Here is an 18,183-nt window from a genome sequence, read left to right as displayed (position 1 = left end):
GTCTTTAATGCATAACCCCAAAACTATAGTGGTAGATCGGTAAGATACATCATATATCGCACCATATCTAATAAAGTACGGTTATTACGTTCGGACACACCATTCTGCTGTGGTGGTCCAGGTGGCGTGACTAGTGAAACTATTTCACATTGTTTTAACTGAAGGCCAAACTCGTAACTCAAATACTCTTCTCTACGATCAGATCATAGAAACTTTATTTTCTTGTCACGATGATTTTCCACTTCACTCTGAAATTCTTTGAACTTTTCAAATGTTTCACACTTATGTTTCATCAAGTAGATATACCCATATCTGCTCAAATCATCTGTGAAGGTCAGAAAATAATGATACCTGCTACGAGCCTTAATATTCATCGGACCACATACATCTGTATGTATGATTTCCAACAAATCTGTTGCTCTCTCCATAGTTCCGGAGAACAGCGTTTTAGTCATCTTGCCCATGAGGCACGGTTCGCAAGCATCAAGTGATTCATAATCAAGTGATTCAAAAATCCCATCAGTATGGAGTTTCTTCATGCGCTTTACACCAATATGACCTAAACGGCAGTGCCACAAATAAGTTGCACTATCATTATTAACTTTGCATCTTTTGGCTTCATTATTATGAATATGTGTATCACTACGATCGAGATCCAACAAACCATTTTCGTTGGTGTGTATGACCATAAAAGGTTTTTATTCATGTAAACAGAACAACAATTGTTCTCTAACTTAAATGAATAACCGTATTGCAATAAACATGATCAAATCATATTCATGCTCAACGCAAACACCAAATAACACTTATTTAGTTTCAACACTAATCCCGAAAGTATAGGGAGTGTGCGATGATGATCATATCAATCTTGGAACTACTTCCAACACACATCGTCACCTCGCCTTTTACTAGTCTCTGCTTATTCTGCAACTCCCGTTTTCGAGTTACTACTCTTTAGCAACTGAACCAGTATCAAATACTGAGGGGTTGCTATAAACATTAGTAAGTACACATCAATAACATGTATATCCAATATACCTTTGTTCACTTTGTCATCCTTCTTATCCACCAAATACTTGGGGCAGTTCCGCCTCCAGTGACCAGTCCCTTTGCAGTAGAAGCACTTAGTCTCAGGCTTAGGTACAGACTTGGGCTTCTTCACTTGAGTAGCAACTTGCTTGCCATTCTTTTTGAAGTTCCCCTTCTTCCCTTTGCCCTTTTCTTGAAACTAGTTGTCTTGTTAACCATCAACACTTGATGTTTTTCTTGATTTCTACCTTCGTCGATTTCAGCATCACGAAGAGCTCGGGAATTACTTTCGTCATCCCTTGCATATTATAGTTCATCACGAAGTTCTACTAACTTGGTGATGGTGACTAGAGAATTCTGTCAATCACTATTTTATCTGGAAGATTAACTCCCACTTGATTCAAGCGATTGTAGTACCCAGACAATCTGAGCACATGCTCACTAGTTGAGCGATTCTCCTTCATCTTTTAGCCATAGAACTTGTTGGAGACTTCATATCTCTCAACTCGGGTATTTGCTTGAAATATTAACTTCAACTCCTGGAACATCTTATATGGTCCATGACGTTCAAACGTCTTTGAAGTCCCGATTCTAAGCCGTTAAGCATGGTGCACTAAACTATCAAGTAGTCATCATATTGAGCTAGCCAAACATTCATAACGTCTGCATCTGCTCTTGCAATAGGTCTGTCACCTAGCGGTGCATCAAGGACATAATTTTTCTGTGCGCAATGAGGATAATCCTCAGATCACGGATCCAATCCGCATCTTTGCTACTAACATTTTTCAACATAATTTTTCTCTAGGAACATATCAAAAATAAACACAGGGAAGCAACAACGCGAGCTATTGATCTACAACATAATTTGCAAAATACTATCAGGACTAAGTTCATGATAAATTTAAGTTCAATTAATCATATTACTTAAGAACTCCCACTTAGATAGACATCCCTCTAATCATCTAAGTGATTACGTGATCCAAAGCAACTAAACCATGTCCGATTAACACGTGAGATGGAGTAGTTTCAATGGTGAACATCACTATGTTGATCATATCTACTATATGATTCATGCTCGACCTTTCGGTCTCTGTGTTTCGAGGCCATATCTGTATATGCTAGGCTCGTCAAGTTTAACCTGAGTATTCCGTGTGTGCAACTGTTTTGCACCCGTTGTATTTGAACGTAGAGCCTATCACACCCGATTAACACGTGGTGTCTCAGCACGAAGAATTTTTGCAACGGTGCATACTCAGGGAGAACACTTTTATCTTGAAATTTTAGTGAGAGATCATCTTATAATGCTACCGTCAATCAAAGCAAGATAAGATGCATAAAGGATTAGCATCACATGCAATCAATATAAGTGATATGATATGACCATCATCATCTTGTGCTTGTGATCTCCATCTCCGAAGCACCGTGCTCGTGATCTCCATCTCCGAAGCACCGTCATGATCACCATCGTCACCGGCGCGACGCCTTGATCTCCATCGTAGCATCGTTGTCGTCTCGCCAACTTATTGCTTTTACGACTATCGCTACCGTTTAGTGATAAAGTAAAACTATTACATGGCGATTGCATCTCATACAATAAAGCGACAACCATATGGCTCCTGCCAGTTGCCGATAACTCGGTTACAAAACATGATCATCTCATACAACACATTATATCACATCATGTCTTGACCATATCACATCACAAGATGCCCTGCAAAAACAAGTTAGACGTCCTCTACTTTGTTGTTGCAAGTTTTACGTGGCTGCTACGGGCTTAGCAAGAACCGTTCTTACCTACGCATCAAAACCACAACGATAGTTTGTCAAGTTGGTGCTGTTTTAACCTTCGCAAGGACCGGGCGTAGCCACACTCGGTTCAACTAAAGTGAGAGAGACAGACACCCGCCAGTCACCTTTAAGCAACGAGTGCTCCAAACGGTGAAACCAGTCTCGCGTAAGCGTACGCGTAATGTCGGTCCGGGCCGCTTCATCTCACAATACCGCTGAACCAAAGTATGACATGCTGGTAAGCAGTATGACTTATATCGCCCACAACTCACTTGTGTTCTACTCGTGCATAGCATCAACGCATAAAACCAGGCTCTGATACCACTGTTGGGGAACGTAGTAATTTCAAAAAAATTCCTACGCACACGCAAGATCATGGTGATGCATAGCAACGAGAGGGGAGAGTGTTGTCCACGTACCCTCGTAGACCGACGGCGGAAGCGTTATAACAACGCGGTTGATGTAGTCGTACGTCTTCATGATCCGACCGATCAAGTACCGAACGCACGGCACCTCCGAGTTCTACACACGTTCAGCTCGATGACGTCCCTCGAACTCCGATCCAGCCGAGTGTTGAGGGAGAGTTTCGTCAGCACGACGGCGTGGTGACGATGATGATGTTCTACCGACGCAGGGCTTCGCCTAAGCTCCGCAATGATATTATCGAGGTGTAATTTGATGGAGGGGGTACCGCACACGGCTAAAAGATCTCAAGGATCAATTGTTGTGTGTCTGGGATGCCCCCCTGCCCCCGTATATAAAGGAGCAAGGGAGGAGGAGGCCGGCCCTAGGAGGGGGCGCACCAAGTGTGGAGTCCTACTAGGACTCCCTAGTTCTAGTAGGATTCCACCTCCCATATGGAATAGGAAAAGAGGAAGGGAAAAAGAGAAGGAAGGAAGGGGGCGCCCCCCTTCCCTAGTCCAATTCGGACCAGACCAAGGGGAGGGGTGCGGCCACCCTTGAGGCCCTTTTTCTTCTTTCCCGTATGGCCCAATAAGGCCCAATACGTATTGACGTAACTCTCCGGTACTCCGAAAAATACCTGAATCACTCGGAACCTTTCCGAAGTCCGAATATAGTCGTCCAATATATCAATCTTTACGTCTCGACCATTTCGAGACTCCTCGTCATGTACCCGATCTCATCCGGGACTCCGAACTCCTTCGGTACATCAACATACATAAACTCATAATAAAACTGTCATCGTAACTTTAAGCGTGCGGACCCTACGGGTTCGAGAACTATGTAGACATGACCGAGACACGTCTCCGGTCAATAACCAATAGCGGGACCTGGATGCCCATATTGGCTCCCACATATTCTACGAAGATCTTTATCGGTCAGACCGCATAACAACATACGTTGTTCCCTTTGTCATTGGTATGTTACTTGCCCGAGATTCGATCGTCGGTATCTCGATACCTAGTTCAATCTCGTTACCGGCAAGTCTCTTTACTCGTTCCGTAATACATCATCCCGCAACTAACTCATTAGTCACAATGCTTGCAAGGCTTATAGTGATGTGCATTACCGAGTGGGCCCAGAGATACCTCTCCGACAATCGGAGTGACAAATCCTAATCTCGAAATACGCCAACCCAACAAGTACCTTTGGAGACACCTGTAGAGCACCTTTATAATCACCCAGTTACGTTGTGACGTTTGGTAGCACACAAAGTGTTCCTCCGGTAAACGGGAGTTGCATAATCTCATAGTCATAGGAACATGTATAAGTCATGAAGAAAGCAATAGCAACATACTAAACGATCGGGTGCTAAGCTAACGGAATGGGTCAAGTCAGTCACGTCATTCTCCTAATGAGGTGATCTCGTTAATCAAATGACAACTCATGTCTATGGCTAGGAAGCATAACCATCTTTGATTAACGAGCTAGTCAAGTAGAGGCATACTAGTGACACTCTGTTTGTCTATGTATTCACACATGTATTATGTTTCCGGTTAATACAATTCTAGCATGAATAATAAACATTTATCATGATATAAGGAAATATATAATACTTTATTATTGCCTCTAGGGCATATTTCCTTCAATAATAACTTTATTATTGCCTCTAGGGCATATTTCCTTCACAACCATCCCTTTTTTATCTTTATGGTCAATTTAAATTCAAGCTACAATTGACAAAAACTCTGTACACATCCAATGCAAGACCAGAAATTGAAAGAGCAAAAAGCTTGCTTGCATGAAAGAAGGGGATTAAGGGAAGGATATTGTAAATGCAAGGATCTTTTCCCCGATGTTATTACTGTTGGCACAGTCATACTACTCGTTGCTGAAAGCTCCAATGCAAATTAATAAGGGCACAAAGGTCTCAACAACGACGCCGGTAAAGTGCATACTAAGCTCTTGCCCACGTATTTGGTTACCTCAGTCCGAATACCATCGTTGTAGCATTGTTCCTTTTTCCATAGGGACCATGGTTTTATCAAACCATGGGAAGGATGGTGCTACTAGAAGACATATCACATGTTCCATAGTTTCGTTCGTTCTATGTTCATGGGATCAAGGTGTTGCAAGTATTAGCAACACAAAAAACTACCAAAAAGGGATATTTGTAACCAGTAATATGGGATACTACTCGGCAAAGTGTTTCACCTGCAACCTCGTACGCGTTAGTAGGATCATAAGGTAAAATAATTAAACATAGGTGTGGTGAACATATGCACTTTACTTTTGATAAGTGGGACATGTGTCACTAAGACACCACAACTGGCTGTCGTCGAATCGAGGATACATTGTCCAACATTGGCCTTATTCCATCTCGCGGGCTTCCATGGTTATTGAGGACAAACCAGACCAACACCTTGGCGTTTGGTGACTGTATCATTAATCACAAAGATTTGGATCAAACTACCTTACCAATCCTTGTTCTCACTGTTGTTTGGTGTAGTCCTCCACACCTCTTTGACATCTAACCCTCTTTGGCCGACCTTCGGTGAATCGGGTACATCCAGACCTACGATCAAGTAGAGACAAAAAACGAAATTGCAACTCGAAGGTAATATAACGCCCACCCTTTTTAGCCCGTGGGACCAACACACACATCACGATTGAATCTCCAACAAGAGACACTGCAAAACGTTTCTTTAAGGTTAATGATTAAATTGTCTAACAATCTCACCAATCGCAAAGAACTCTCAAAGTACAAGATTAAAACTATCGTCGAGTTATTATGGTGGTGGAGACTATGAAGATGACGACTGGTGAAGGTTTGGTGAAGCGAAAAGTTGAGGGTTGTGTCAATCGGCACACACACACACAGAGAGAGAGAGAGAGAGAAACATATAGATAGATAGGTAGATAGGGGGGAGAGAGACAACCTGGAGTCCTCTAACCTCTCTAAACAGTTTGCAGTCCCTCCTGATTAGGGTTTTGGGGGCGCAAATGCACGGATGGGGGGGGGGAGGAGGGGCTTCACGAAAGCGCCTTGGCGGGCGGAACCCCGCTTGGTACAAGCACGCTTGTACCAGTGCTCGATTAGGCTTCCTAGCGACCATCTTTATATCACAATGATCCTCTCGGGATGTAGATCTTGAATAAGCCTCCCCCTTATGTTCATATATGCAAGAACTTAACAAAACAAGAAGATCTGCATGACTTTACAATTGTGAGTGTTTAGTGGACAACCTGTAGTTATATACTAAGAAAATATATAAGAATATCAAGTTTAAACTTACGAAAAGATGAGTTTTAAATACACTCATCAATATCTTCTTGCTTTTACAAACTTTTTGGTCCCTCACACCTTGCAGGATCCCAAGCACACCTAGGACACACCCTCAAAAAGTAATAACAAGTTGGTTACTTGGTGATGAATCTTTTGTTTGCACTTCAAAAGATAGTCCCCTTGACACTCAAACTCTCATAATGGATCCATGAGATTGGAAACATTGGACTATTTGAAACACGGTAGCGGATCTCAAAGTAAAAAAGATTTCAAAGGATAGACTCGAAGATTTGGTTAGAATGCTCTTTCAAACTCATCACAATGTTTGAATGATTGGCTTTGAATGGTGTGATATGCGAGAGGGCCTACATAGAAATGTGTGATTGCACACGAATTAGCAAAACGAGAGGCTCTTGCCATTTCGGCTTGGAAGTTTCAAACGAGCTAAAGATGGTAACTTAAACTAGCTCGGAGGCGCTAAACAAGACTTAACGAGTTTGGATAGGCCTATCCCTGCCGATACCTCTAGTGCTCTCGCCACGCAGCCGTGTGCATGATGGTGTTCTTTGACGAGATTTGGCCGCGGGCAGGATCTGGAGGAGGGTGTAAAAACAAGAAATTTGTGGTGGACTCCTTGGAGGTGCGGTGGTGCTCTCTGGTGAGAAACGAAGAGAGATGGAGGGTAGACCGGAAGGGCTATTTTGCAAAAAGATCGAACATCAAAGTAAGTATACGGCTCAGACACAGTGAGTGAGGGTATATCTTTTTGTTTTTTGCGGGAAATGAGGATATATCTCTGGAGAGCATGTCATGCCGAAGGCAATTTGAAAACCCACGTATTTGATATAAAACAATCTTGGAAAAAACCTCCTTTCACAGAGAATATGCCACTGCATTTGTGGAAATATGATTTTGGCAGGAGGGAAAGCTGGCTCGGCGGCAAGCGTCCCAGCGGGGAGGCAAGGTCCATCCATCACAAGCGAGCAGAGCGAGAGCGAGAAAAGACAGCACTGCTCGCCAGCAGCGGCTCCCGTGTCCTTCCTTCCTGGGGGAACCCCCGAAAGTTGAACGCCCGGGCGAGGGAAGCCGCGAAAACCAAAAGCAAACCAAGTCCTCTCCCCTCCTCCCCTCCCCCAATCTCTGTCTCCCTCTGCCCGCAGGCCGCAGCAGCAGCACGCACACTACCCCCGCAATAAAGAAGCTGCTGCCCCTGCCGTTGCGTTGCGTCGCGTGGCGGGTGGCACTCCCCTTCTCTCTCTCTCTTCGTCTTCCTCCCGAACCCCAATAAAACCTCCCCGCCCTTTCCCTCCTATCCCATTTGTGCTGTGTGCTGCGCTCATCACTGCCCCCCACCACGCCTCCCACTGCTCGAGGCCAGCTAAAGCAGCCAACCAGCCGTAGCCGCAGTTAAAGCCAACCGGCTAGCTCGCCTCGCCTCGCCATGGAAGGGGAGCCGCTCTCCTCTTCCGTTCCCGCCGCGCCCTGAGCAGGACCAAGCACCACTTATCCCCCGTTACGTCACTGTATCTGTACCCACGAGAATACGTTGTAGCCATGGCCTTTGCCGCGCTCTTTGTTGACTCGCTGTACTGCCCGGAGGAGCACCACGACCTGTTCCAGGAGCCGGCCGAGGAGCAGTGGCCGGAGCAGCAGCCACTGCCGTTGGCTCTTGACGACGAGCTGCCGGCGCTGTTCGAGGTGTTCAGGGGCAAGGAGGAGGTGCTGATGCGGGAGGGCGGCGACGGGTACGGCGGCGACGCGAGGCGGCAGGCGGCGGTGGGGTGGGCGACGCGCGCGGCGGCCAGGCTGGGCTTCTCCGCCCTCACGGCCGCGCTCGCCGCAGCGTACCTCGACCGCTGCTTCCTCAGCGGCGGCGCGCTGCGGCTCGGGGACCAGCCGTGGATGGCGCGGCTCGCCGCCGTCGCCTGCGTGGCGCTCGCGGCCAAGGTGGAGGAGACGCGGGTGCCCGTGCTCCTCGACCTCCAGCTCTGCGCCGCCGAGAGCGCCGGCGACGCCGACGTGTTCGATGCCAAGACGGTGCGCCGGATGGAGCTCCTCGTGCTCTCGGCCCTCGCTTGGCGGATGCACCCCGTCACGCCCTTCTCCTTCCTCCACCCCGTCCTCGCCGCCGCGCGCCTGCGCCAGTGCGAGAGCGTCCTGCTCGCGGTAATGCCAGGTGGGTTCATGGCTCTTCCCCGTCCATGCATTCCTCTCTGAAGAATAAAAGGCTCGATCTTTACGTCAAGCGTGTTCTCACTTTGCGCGCGTGGCAGATTGGAGCTGGCCACGGTACCGCCCGTCGGCGTGGGCTGCGGCGGCATTGCTCGCGACGGCCGGCTACGGCAGTGGCGACGGCGACGCCGAGCTCTTGGCGCTCATCAACGCCCCCGAGGTCAGCACCACAAACTTGTCGTTAGCGGTTGCCACATTATTGCCAGCTGTCTTCGCGCACACTCGTGCCAATGCCACTGTTTGTGTTCAGCTGATGGGCTTGCCAATGCAGGACGAGGTGGCGGAGTGCGTCAAGATCCTCTCCGGGGAGGTCGCGGCGGGCTTCATTGGCTTCGGCGGCGACAATAAGCGCAAGCGCGCGGCAGCGGGGCTGCACTCGCCGCCGCTGAGCCCGAGCGGCGTGATCGGCGCGGCGGCATACTTCAGCTGCGAGAGCTCGTCCAGCAGCGCGGACTCACGCTCCGGCGCCGCCACTGCGTGGCCGGGGTCAGTCTCCGTGTCGTCCTCCCCAGAGCCCCCCGGCCGGCCGCTCAAGCGCGCCACCGCCACGGCGATGCTTCCACCAGACGAGGAGAGCCGCGACGCCTGGCGTTAGATGCCAACTCCGCCCCGCGGCGCCGGACTAGCTACTACCTATAGCTCGCCGTAGAACAATAGCCGGCGATCAGGGAAGGCCGTAATGAGAAGCCGGCCAGGGGGGAGAAGTAGAAAAGGTGTAATTTTGCAATGCGGCTGGAGAAAGACGGTTCCTGTAGGGGGGAGGAGGTAGGGAGATTAGCCATTGATGGTTCTTGGAGTAGCATTTCTCATGGAGGAGGGACAAGGTAGGCGGCAGGGCAAGTTTGCTCCATCTTCAGCTTGCTCCCTCTCTACGACGGCGCCATGAATGCAATTCCCCACTTCCCATGAGCTCTATCTACATCTGCATTGATTAATGCCCCCCTTGCTGGCTTCTCATTTTATCTAAATAAATGTGGATAAACCTTGATCACTTGTTCTCTCTGATGATGGTGCCTTGATTGTGTGCTGCATACTACTACTGCGTTGGCATTAAAACTGATGGAATGTCTGTGTTCATGTGCCATGACTAATAATGAGGTTGGGGTCGAGCACTACGGGAGGAAATGTTCCGACGTTGGGCAAAATACAGTAGAAAACTATGACGAAGAATGTTTTTAGAGGGTGCTCAGATTGAAAGAAAATTAGTTATTTGCCCCCAGACGAGAAAATAGGGGCTGCACAACTCTACAACTAAGGTTCTTCAAAAGCAACGCATCAAGGAAACATTGCCATATCTTCACCCCATCGAGCACGTCTGAGCAAACTCCAAAACAATGTCTTCAGCAAAGACACCATGAGTAAACACCGTCCTGGCAAGGTGCGACCATCGAATGTCGGACCATGGGTTTTCACCTCGAAGTTCAACACCCCTACCACCAAGCCAAAGTTATCTTTGGCATGGAGGGGCAAATACACCATGGTCATGGAAACTGAAATAAATCACTCCACGACATACATGTCATGTCGAGAGGCAATCGCTCACCTGCATACCTTTGGCATGGATATCACCATGCGCCCAAATCCATACTTCCGAACAGAGAACGATCCCAGAGTGTGGAGAGCCAAACGTCGTTGGCAAATTCAACTCACATGCACGTGCTCCAGGGCAAATGTGCCAGAGGTCGCCGACGACAACGACGCCGAGGCATGGTGTCAACTATGTGGCCGCCTCAGGCTGTAGGCGCACCACCCCGGCTTATTGACGCACCACTTTGTGTGCTACCACATTGGTGTTGCCACCGTCGACTAGGCCGTCGAGTTGTCGCTGCAATAGGGAAAATACCGGGCGGCTCAATGCCAGCCTCGGCAAGCCTCCTCATATATTTATAGCATGAGATGATTACAGAGTTTAATTACAACACAAGCCCGTAACCATACATGGAAGCTATTGATCTGGTAATATCTTTGTGTGTACTCCAAGATGAGATGCCGTCGGTGTCCTGGACTCTAACACGCCCCCACAGTCTGAACTGGGAGATGACTCGACCTGAGGACTGGAGCGAAACTCTTGAAAGAGAGCAGTAGGTAAGCCCTTTGTGAAGATGTCTGCAAACTGAGAGGAGGAGGGCACATGTAACACGCAAACGTCGCCAAGTGCGACCTTCTCCCGAACGAAGTGAATATCCAGTTCAATATGTTTGGTCCGACGATGCTGAACAGGGTTAGCGGACAAGTATACAGCACTGACGTTGTCACAATAGACAATGGTGGCACTTGATATCGGTCGTCGAAGTTCCTGTAAGAGCTGCCGTACCCAACATGACTCTTAGACGGCCGTGGAAACTGCCCTATATTCTGCTTCCGCACTGGAGCGTGAGACAGTGGTCTGTCATCGTGCTGACCATGAAATGAGATTGTCCCCAAGATACATGCAGAATCCGGATGTAGAGCGTCGTGTATCCGGGCATCCAGCCCAGTCGGCATCGGAGTAGGCAATAAGAGAGTGTGAAGAAGTACGATGCAAAGAAAGACCATGATCGAGGGTGCCTTTGAGATATCGAAGAATACATTTGATGAGAGAAAGATGTGGATCGTGTGGATCGTGCATATGGAGACATGCTTGTTGGACCGCGTAAGCAATGTCAGGGCGAGTGAGGGTAGCATATTGGAGAGCGCCAGCTAAGCTACGATACAAAGAAGGATCAGCAACAGAGGACCCGGAGGTGGAAGAGAGCTTTGCTTTGGTGTCAATAGGGGTGGTGACTGGATGACAATCGCGCATGCCAACGCGAGACAAGATGTCAAGAATGTATGGACGTTGAGAGAGATGAATTCGAGTGGATGTATGTGTGACAGAGATGCCAAGGAAGTGATGTAGGGGGCCGAGATCCTTCATAGCAAATTCGCGTGTCATTGCGTTGGTGATAGTAGCTAGAGTAGACGACCTGGAGGCTGTAAGAATGATGCCATCGACATAAAGAAGAAGATATGCGAGATTGGTGCCATGGTGAAAGATAAAAAGAGAGGCATCAGATTTGGATTTAGTGAACCCAATAGTGCGAGCAAACGCGGCAAAACGCTGAAACCATGCACGAGGAGCTTGTTTGAGACCATATAGAGATTTATGTAGGCGACATACATGAGTGGGCTCATGAGGATCAACAAAACCGGAGGGTTGCTGACTATAGACAACTTCATCGAGATGACCATGAAGAAAAGCATTTTTTACATCTAGTTGGTGAATGGGCCAAGATTGAGATATAGCAAGGGAGAGTACAATGCGAATGGTTGCGGGTTTAACAACTGGACTGAAGGTTTCATCAAAATCCACGCCGGGTTGTTGAGAAAAACCACGAACGACCCAACGAGCTTTGTGACGAGCAAGAGAGCCATCAGCATGGTATTTGTGGCGAATGATCCACTTTCCGCTCACAATATTTGCACCAGGAGGAGCAGGGACAAGTGTCCATGTTTGGTTTAGGAGGAGAGCATCGAACTCTTCTTGCATTGCTTGACGCCAGTTAATATCACGCAATGCCGTGAGATAGTTGTGTGGGATAGGGGAAGAGGCAATGGCTGATAGATTAAGCCGGTCGATGGGTGGAGGAAGTCGGCCAGTTGTAGATCGTGTGCGATGGATGATGGGCGTGGGCTGTGGTGGTACGGGAACTGGGGAGGCCACCGGAGGTGGGCTTGGTTGTGACCCGTTGGGAGAGGAGGAATAGGAGGGAGTGTTAGCGGGTGGACTAGCAGCAGGTTGTGTAGAAGGCTGGTTGGAACGGGGGGGGGGGGGTGTGGATGGGGGGCTACTAGGTGCATGCATAGTGGGTGCATGCATAATAGGGGCATGCATAGAGGTGGGAGCGAGCACACGTACAGGTTCTGGTGGATCAAAAATTTCAGTGCACCGTGGTGGGGAAGGAGATGGCAGTGGTGCATAGGGAAAGGATGACTCGTCAAAAACAACATTGCGAGATATAATGATTCGCCTTGTGGTTAGATCAAGACAACGATAGCCTTTGTGACGTGTTGGGTAGCCAAGAAATATACATTTGGTAGAGCGAGGGGATAGTTTGTTGGGAGAGGTAGATGTAGTGTTGGGATAACAAAGACAACCCAAGACACGAAGAGAGCCGTATGAAGGTGGTGAGCCAAGAAGAGTTTCATATGGTGTGAGAAACTTGATGGAAGAGGTTGGCCGTATTTTTATGAGGAAGGTGGCAGTGTGTAGTGCTTCAGCCCAAAAGGATGGAGGAAGAGAGGCTTGAACTAACAAAGTACGAATGACATTGTTGGTGGTTCGAATGGCTCGCTCGGCCTTGCCGTTTTGTTGGGAAGTGTATGGACATGAGAAGCGACGAAGGATACCTTGGGTGGCACAGAATGTATCTATTTTAGTGTTATCGAATTCCCGTCCATTATCACATTGGAAGGCTAAAATAGATAAATCGAATTGTGTGCGGGCGTAGGCATGAAAAGCAAGAAGAGTAGCATACACGTCCGATTTCTTGCGTAGCGGGAACGTCCAAAAATAATGAGTAAAATCATCAACTATAATAAGATAACAGACAAATCCGGACGTACTAGGAATTGGAGAGGTCCAAAGATCACAATGTAATAAAGCAAAAGGTTTGCTAGTGGATGAAACAGAAAAGTAAAACGGTAATCTAACATGTCACCCAAGTTGACAAGCATGACAAAGGGGCGGCACGACTTTGTTGTAGGAGATAAGTTGAGAACTCTGAAGACGCTTCATAGTGTGGTGACCGGGATGTCCAAGTCACCGATGCCAAAGGTCGAGGGTGGTGGTGATGACGTGTGCTTCGGGTGGTGTGGGGCGGCAGACGGAGTAGAGTGGGCCGGGACTATTGCATCGAAGAATCTCGATCCTGGTAGGAAGTGCCTTCACAGAAAAACCCCAAGGGTCAAATTCGATTGAAACAAAATTGTCGGTGGTAAGTTTTCGAACAGAAAGAAGATTTTTTATGATGTGCGGAACAACAAAAATATTGTTAAGATATAAAGGTTTAGAAAGAGAAGGTAGTGTGTGTGAGCCAATGTGTGAGATCGGAAGAGATGCACCATTACCAACGGTGACGGTGTGAGCAGAGGAGGGTTGGGAGGAGGAAAGTATACCGTGATCAGATGCCATGTGAGAGGACGCCCCAGAATCCATGTACCACTCTTGATGTCCGGGGAGATGCATGTTCTGTAGTGCATTGAGGAGTGCTGGATCAAGCTGCGGCTGTTGTTGGCCTTCTGGATAGCCAGCAGATGGAGACGGCATCATGGGGTTGTTGTTGGTGTGCTGGGGGCTGTAGGCAGCATACGCCTGAAAGGAAGCAGGAGCAGGACTGGGTCGGGGGCCCAGAACACCGGCGTTGGGAGCACGCCACCAAGGCTGGGACGACATGATGGGAGCCTGTTGTTGATGTTGCGCACGAGTCGGGAGGCCTGTCCATGGATTGAACATCCATGGGTTGTCGCGGCTGCATCAGAGGCCGCCGGCATGCCCGCGGCGGCCGCTGCTTCCACCACCACGGCCAGAGTTGGTGTAGGGCACGATGGGGTGGGAGTGGGCAGTGCGAGAGTCGTTGCTGCTGTAGCCGGCACCATGTCCACGAGTAGGAGCACGCTCTCCGCCAGCCTGAGGGAGAACGCTGTTGCCGCTTGCCCATAACGCCGTAGCGGCCGCATTTTTGGCGTCCGTCTTCTTCTGCGTTTCCTCGAGGACGAGCGCGGAACGCGTCTGCAAGAACGAAGGGAACGACAGTTGGAACGGAAGAAAAGACCGAAGATGGTTGAACTGTTCGTTGAGACCGCGAAGCACTGTGAGGACGAGAGTCTCATCGGTGATGTCCTGGCCGACGTCGCTGAGAGCATTGGCAAGAGACTTGAGCTTGGCGCAGTAGTCGTGGATGGACATGTCTCCTTGAGGTGTGTTGCGGAACTCGGCATCAAGTGCTAGGGCGCGGCTTTTCTTGTTGTCATGGAAGAGGTTGGCGATGGAGTCCCAGACCTGCCGCGCCGTGGAGCCGGGAGCCATGATGATGCCAAAAAGCTCGATGGAGATCGAGCCGTATATCCAGGAGAGCACCGTGAAGTCGTCTCGCCCCCAATCGGAGGTAGGCGAAGTGTCGGACGGAGTGGCGGCGGCGTCGCCGACGACGTGGTTGGAGAGGACGTAGCGTCCGAGGGCGACGAGAAACAGCTCACGCCACTTGACGTAGTTGGAGTCCGAAAGATCCAGAGTGATGGGAACATACATCTTGATGGAGGCGGCGTAAGACGAGGGTGCCGGAGCACGGATGAGGACAGTTTTTCCTTTTTCCTCGTCAAGACGCTTGAGTTCTTCCTCACGAGCCCGTACGATGGACTCGCGGTTCTTCAGCTCCTCTTCGAGCTTCTTCAGATCGTCAGCGTTCATGGTGAGAGGGAGGGTGGAGGCTGAGGGAAGTAGCGGCGGTGAGGAGGGCGATTAGGGTGTGCGATCGAGTTTGAGGTAGGAGAGGACCGATCGGCCTGATACCATGCAATAGGGAAAATACCGGGCGGCTCAATGCCAGCCTCGGCAAGCCTCCTCATATATTTATAGCATGAGATGATTACAGAGTTTAATTACAACACAAGCCCGTAACCATACATGGAAGCTATTGATCTGGTAATATCTTTGTGTGTACTCCAAGATGAGATGCCGTCGGTGTCCTGGACTCTAACAGTCGCCAATGGTTCACTGCTACATCTGATTGTCGAAAGTTGTCCATGCCCGGCACCGCTGGCCACCTAGCACCGCAGCTCGACACCTCCTAGAGTGCCCGTGGTCGTCGTCTCGACGTCCAAGTTCCATTGTGTACGCCACACCGTCCGGGGCCACCATGTCGTATGGTCAGCAAGCGCTCCCCTGCGTGAGAAGGCAACTCCGCCGCAACCGTCGGCCGAGTGGGCTTTGTCCACCAGCGTCCTCCGACGGCAACGGGTGGGTAGAAGAGTGAGGGCGGCGGCGACGGCTAGGGTTGATTGTGAACTGTTGATTTGACCACACATTTCAGCCGTACTCTACAATTTATTCACTTGTATTCTCATGCATCAGTAAATAACATCAATAAAACGGGAAAACAAAGAGAAATACACAAGAGGCTAGGCCGAATCAATTAGAGTTCTAGTAGTAATAGACATGATTAGAATCCATGTGATCAATCTTGTAGATGCATGTGAGTGAGGGAAAAAGTACGAGTGGCAAAGCATGAAAAGAAAGGGGTGATAGGATGACTCGGCAGCCTTGTTGGCATGGTGCAATATGGATTTGACTTTTACTCATTCTAATTCCATGGTGGACCAGCCTGCCTCCCTGCCTCCACACACACACACACACACAAAAGGGCACTGTTAACAAAAGGAGAAAGGACGAACGAGCGGTGCGAGTATAATTTCTTTATTAACTTTTCTTTTGGTGTAGACATATTCCCTCTTTCATGTATGCATACATAAAGGAAGGTTCCCTAAAAAGGATTTATGGAAAAGAGTAGAAATTTCTGGAAGTAAAGAAGAAAAAAGGGAAGGAAAGCAAAAGAAGGGGAAACTCCTGGGCTTGGCACGTAAAGACAAGTGAGACGATACACCGAGACTGTAGTGGGTGTGCAAGCAGTACGAACTTGTGCCATCGGAAGAGACCGGGAGAGATGGACTTTTAAAGGCAAGGAAAGAGAGTCGTCTGGGAAGGAGGGAGGGAAAAATAATGGAGGTCACATCACAAGCCAAAGGGGTTTTTGGATGCGTTTTGGTGCTCACAATGATTGGGTGGATTAGTCCTATTATTATTACCGCACGCAGCAAGAGATGCTAAATTATCAGCTGATGAGTAGAGTGATGGTTCGATCTTAGAAATAAGCATTCATATTGTACTATTCCATCTGTTTCTAAATATAAATCTTTTTTTAGATATTTCAATATAAATTACATACAGATGTATATAGACATACTTTAGAGTGTAGATTCACTCATTTTGCTTCATATGTAGTCCATATTGAAATCTCTAAAAAGACTCATAGTATTTAAGAATGGAGGGAGGTCATCAAATCTATACTGTTTCTATGGCCATAGTATGAAACGTTCCCTCTCCTTCCACAAGCAATTTCTCTTGCCCCCGGCACCACCGCCGGTCCGTCCTCCCTCCGACGGACATATGGTCCTTGGAGGTGCGGTGGACCCTCCCCCCACCCCGCGCGCGCTGGTGGGAGGGATCCCATCCTTGCTTTAGGTAGTTTTAGTGTCCAGATTAGGGCGGCCAGGCAGCGACCTAGATTTAAATTATGCTCATCATGTCCTATTTCCACTCCAGCAGTGCGCCTAGTGTCGACGGAGGGTGTGTGGAGGTGTCTCCGGCAATCTTCTTGAATCCGGTCGGCATTGGTCTTCAGTGATCCTGTTTGGATCCGATCGACATCTTTCTCAGACGGGTTTGTCTATGCTATTTTGTCATGACTAATTGATTTTGCACGATAAATTTATGATTTTATTAGCTTTGAGCTAGGTCTAATTACTAACCATTCTTTAAAAAATGTCACATCATCTAACGAGTATATATTTGATAGAGGAAAAAAAGGAAAAAAAGAACATGAGTTGAGGAATCACATAGTAAATGTATTGTTAGATTCCTTTAGACCAACTTCTGCATTGAGAAGCAATTGTTAGATCACATTAATATTGATACCATCATCATCAACCTTTGCAGTTTGGAATGTTATAAGAAAATTTTATGGTAATAAGTATAAAATAATTTATCCACGTATTAGATATTGCATATGGATTGTTATTTTGACCTTTATAATGAGGCGCCCCAAGTTTCAGGTCCGCCCGGGCCACCGAAACCTCATGACCGGCTCTGGACATTCGTTTTCGTAGGAGAATTCGTTGTGCCGCACCTCTTCAATATAGATTAACATTTCCCAGGAGTGTGGACTTCAAATTACATCTTTGTCCCCATCACTTTCGGTTGTTTCTAAACCTAACTTTACTACTCTCCCCATTCCTAAATATAAGCACTTTCAGGGATTCCAATATTGACTACATATAGAGCAAAATAAGTTAATCTACATTCTAAAATACGTCTATATACATCTGTATGTAGTTCGTATTGAAATATCTTAAACGACTTATATTTAGGAAGGGAGGGAGTAGTTGTTATTACTTGCTTAATTAGTTATCATGTGTAGGTTGTTTTCTTGTGGCCTCATGTGAACTCTATTCTAGGGTTTCCCTGCCTCTCGCCGGCACCACCGTCGACCCGCCTCGTCTCCTATGGTCCTTGGACCACGGAGGTGCGGTGGATCCCGGCCCTTGCCTGCGAGAGGGCTCCGTTTTAGGTGTTTTCTAAGTTTTGTTAGGGTTTGTGCCATGCTCAAGAAGACAAGGCGGTGGCGACTTCTTGAAGATGGAATAAGGTTCTC

General features: G+C 48.1%; 1 protein-coding gene across 1 annotated transcript; it reads left to right on the top strand.

The window, feature by feature from the left end:
- The first annotated feature begins 7,677 nt into the window (after window positions 1–7,677).
- LOC109775136 (cyclin-D3-2) lies at window positions 7,678–9,728 on the top strand. Its single transcript, XM_020333895.4, has 3 exons — window positions 7,678–8,681; window positions 8,779–8,897; window positions 9,009–9,728. Exons 1-3 carry the CDS (start codon window positions 8,060–8,062, stop codon window positions 9,330–9,332), a joined length of 1,065 nt encoding a protein of 354 aa, XP_020189484.1. The 5' UTR covers window positions 7,678–8,059; the 3' UTR covers window positions 9,333–9,728.
- The last annotated feature ends 8,455 nt before the right edge of the window (window positions 9,729–18,183 follow it).

The sequence above is a fragment of the Aegilops tauschii genome, chromosome 5 (assembly GCF_002575655.3).
Source record: "Aegilops tauschii subsp. strangulata cultivar AL8/78 chromosome 5, Aet v6.0, whole genome shotgun sequence".
NCBI classification, from domain to species: Eukaryota; Viridiplantae; Streptophyta; class Magnoliopsida; order Poales; family Poaceae; genus Aegilops; species Aegilops tauschii.
The sequence above is the reverse complement of the archived record's forward strand: the minus strand, read 5'-3'. Positions and strand labels throughout refer to the sequence as shown.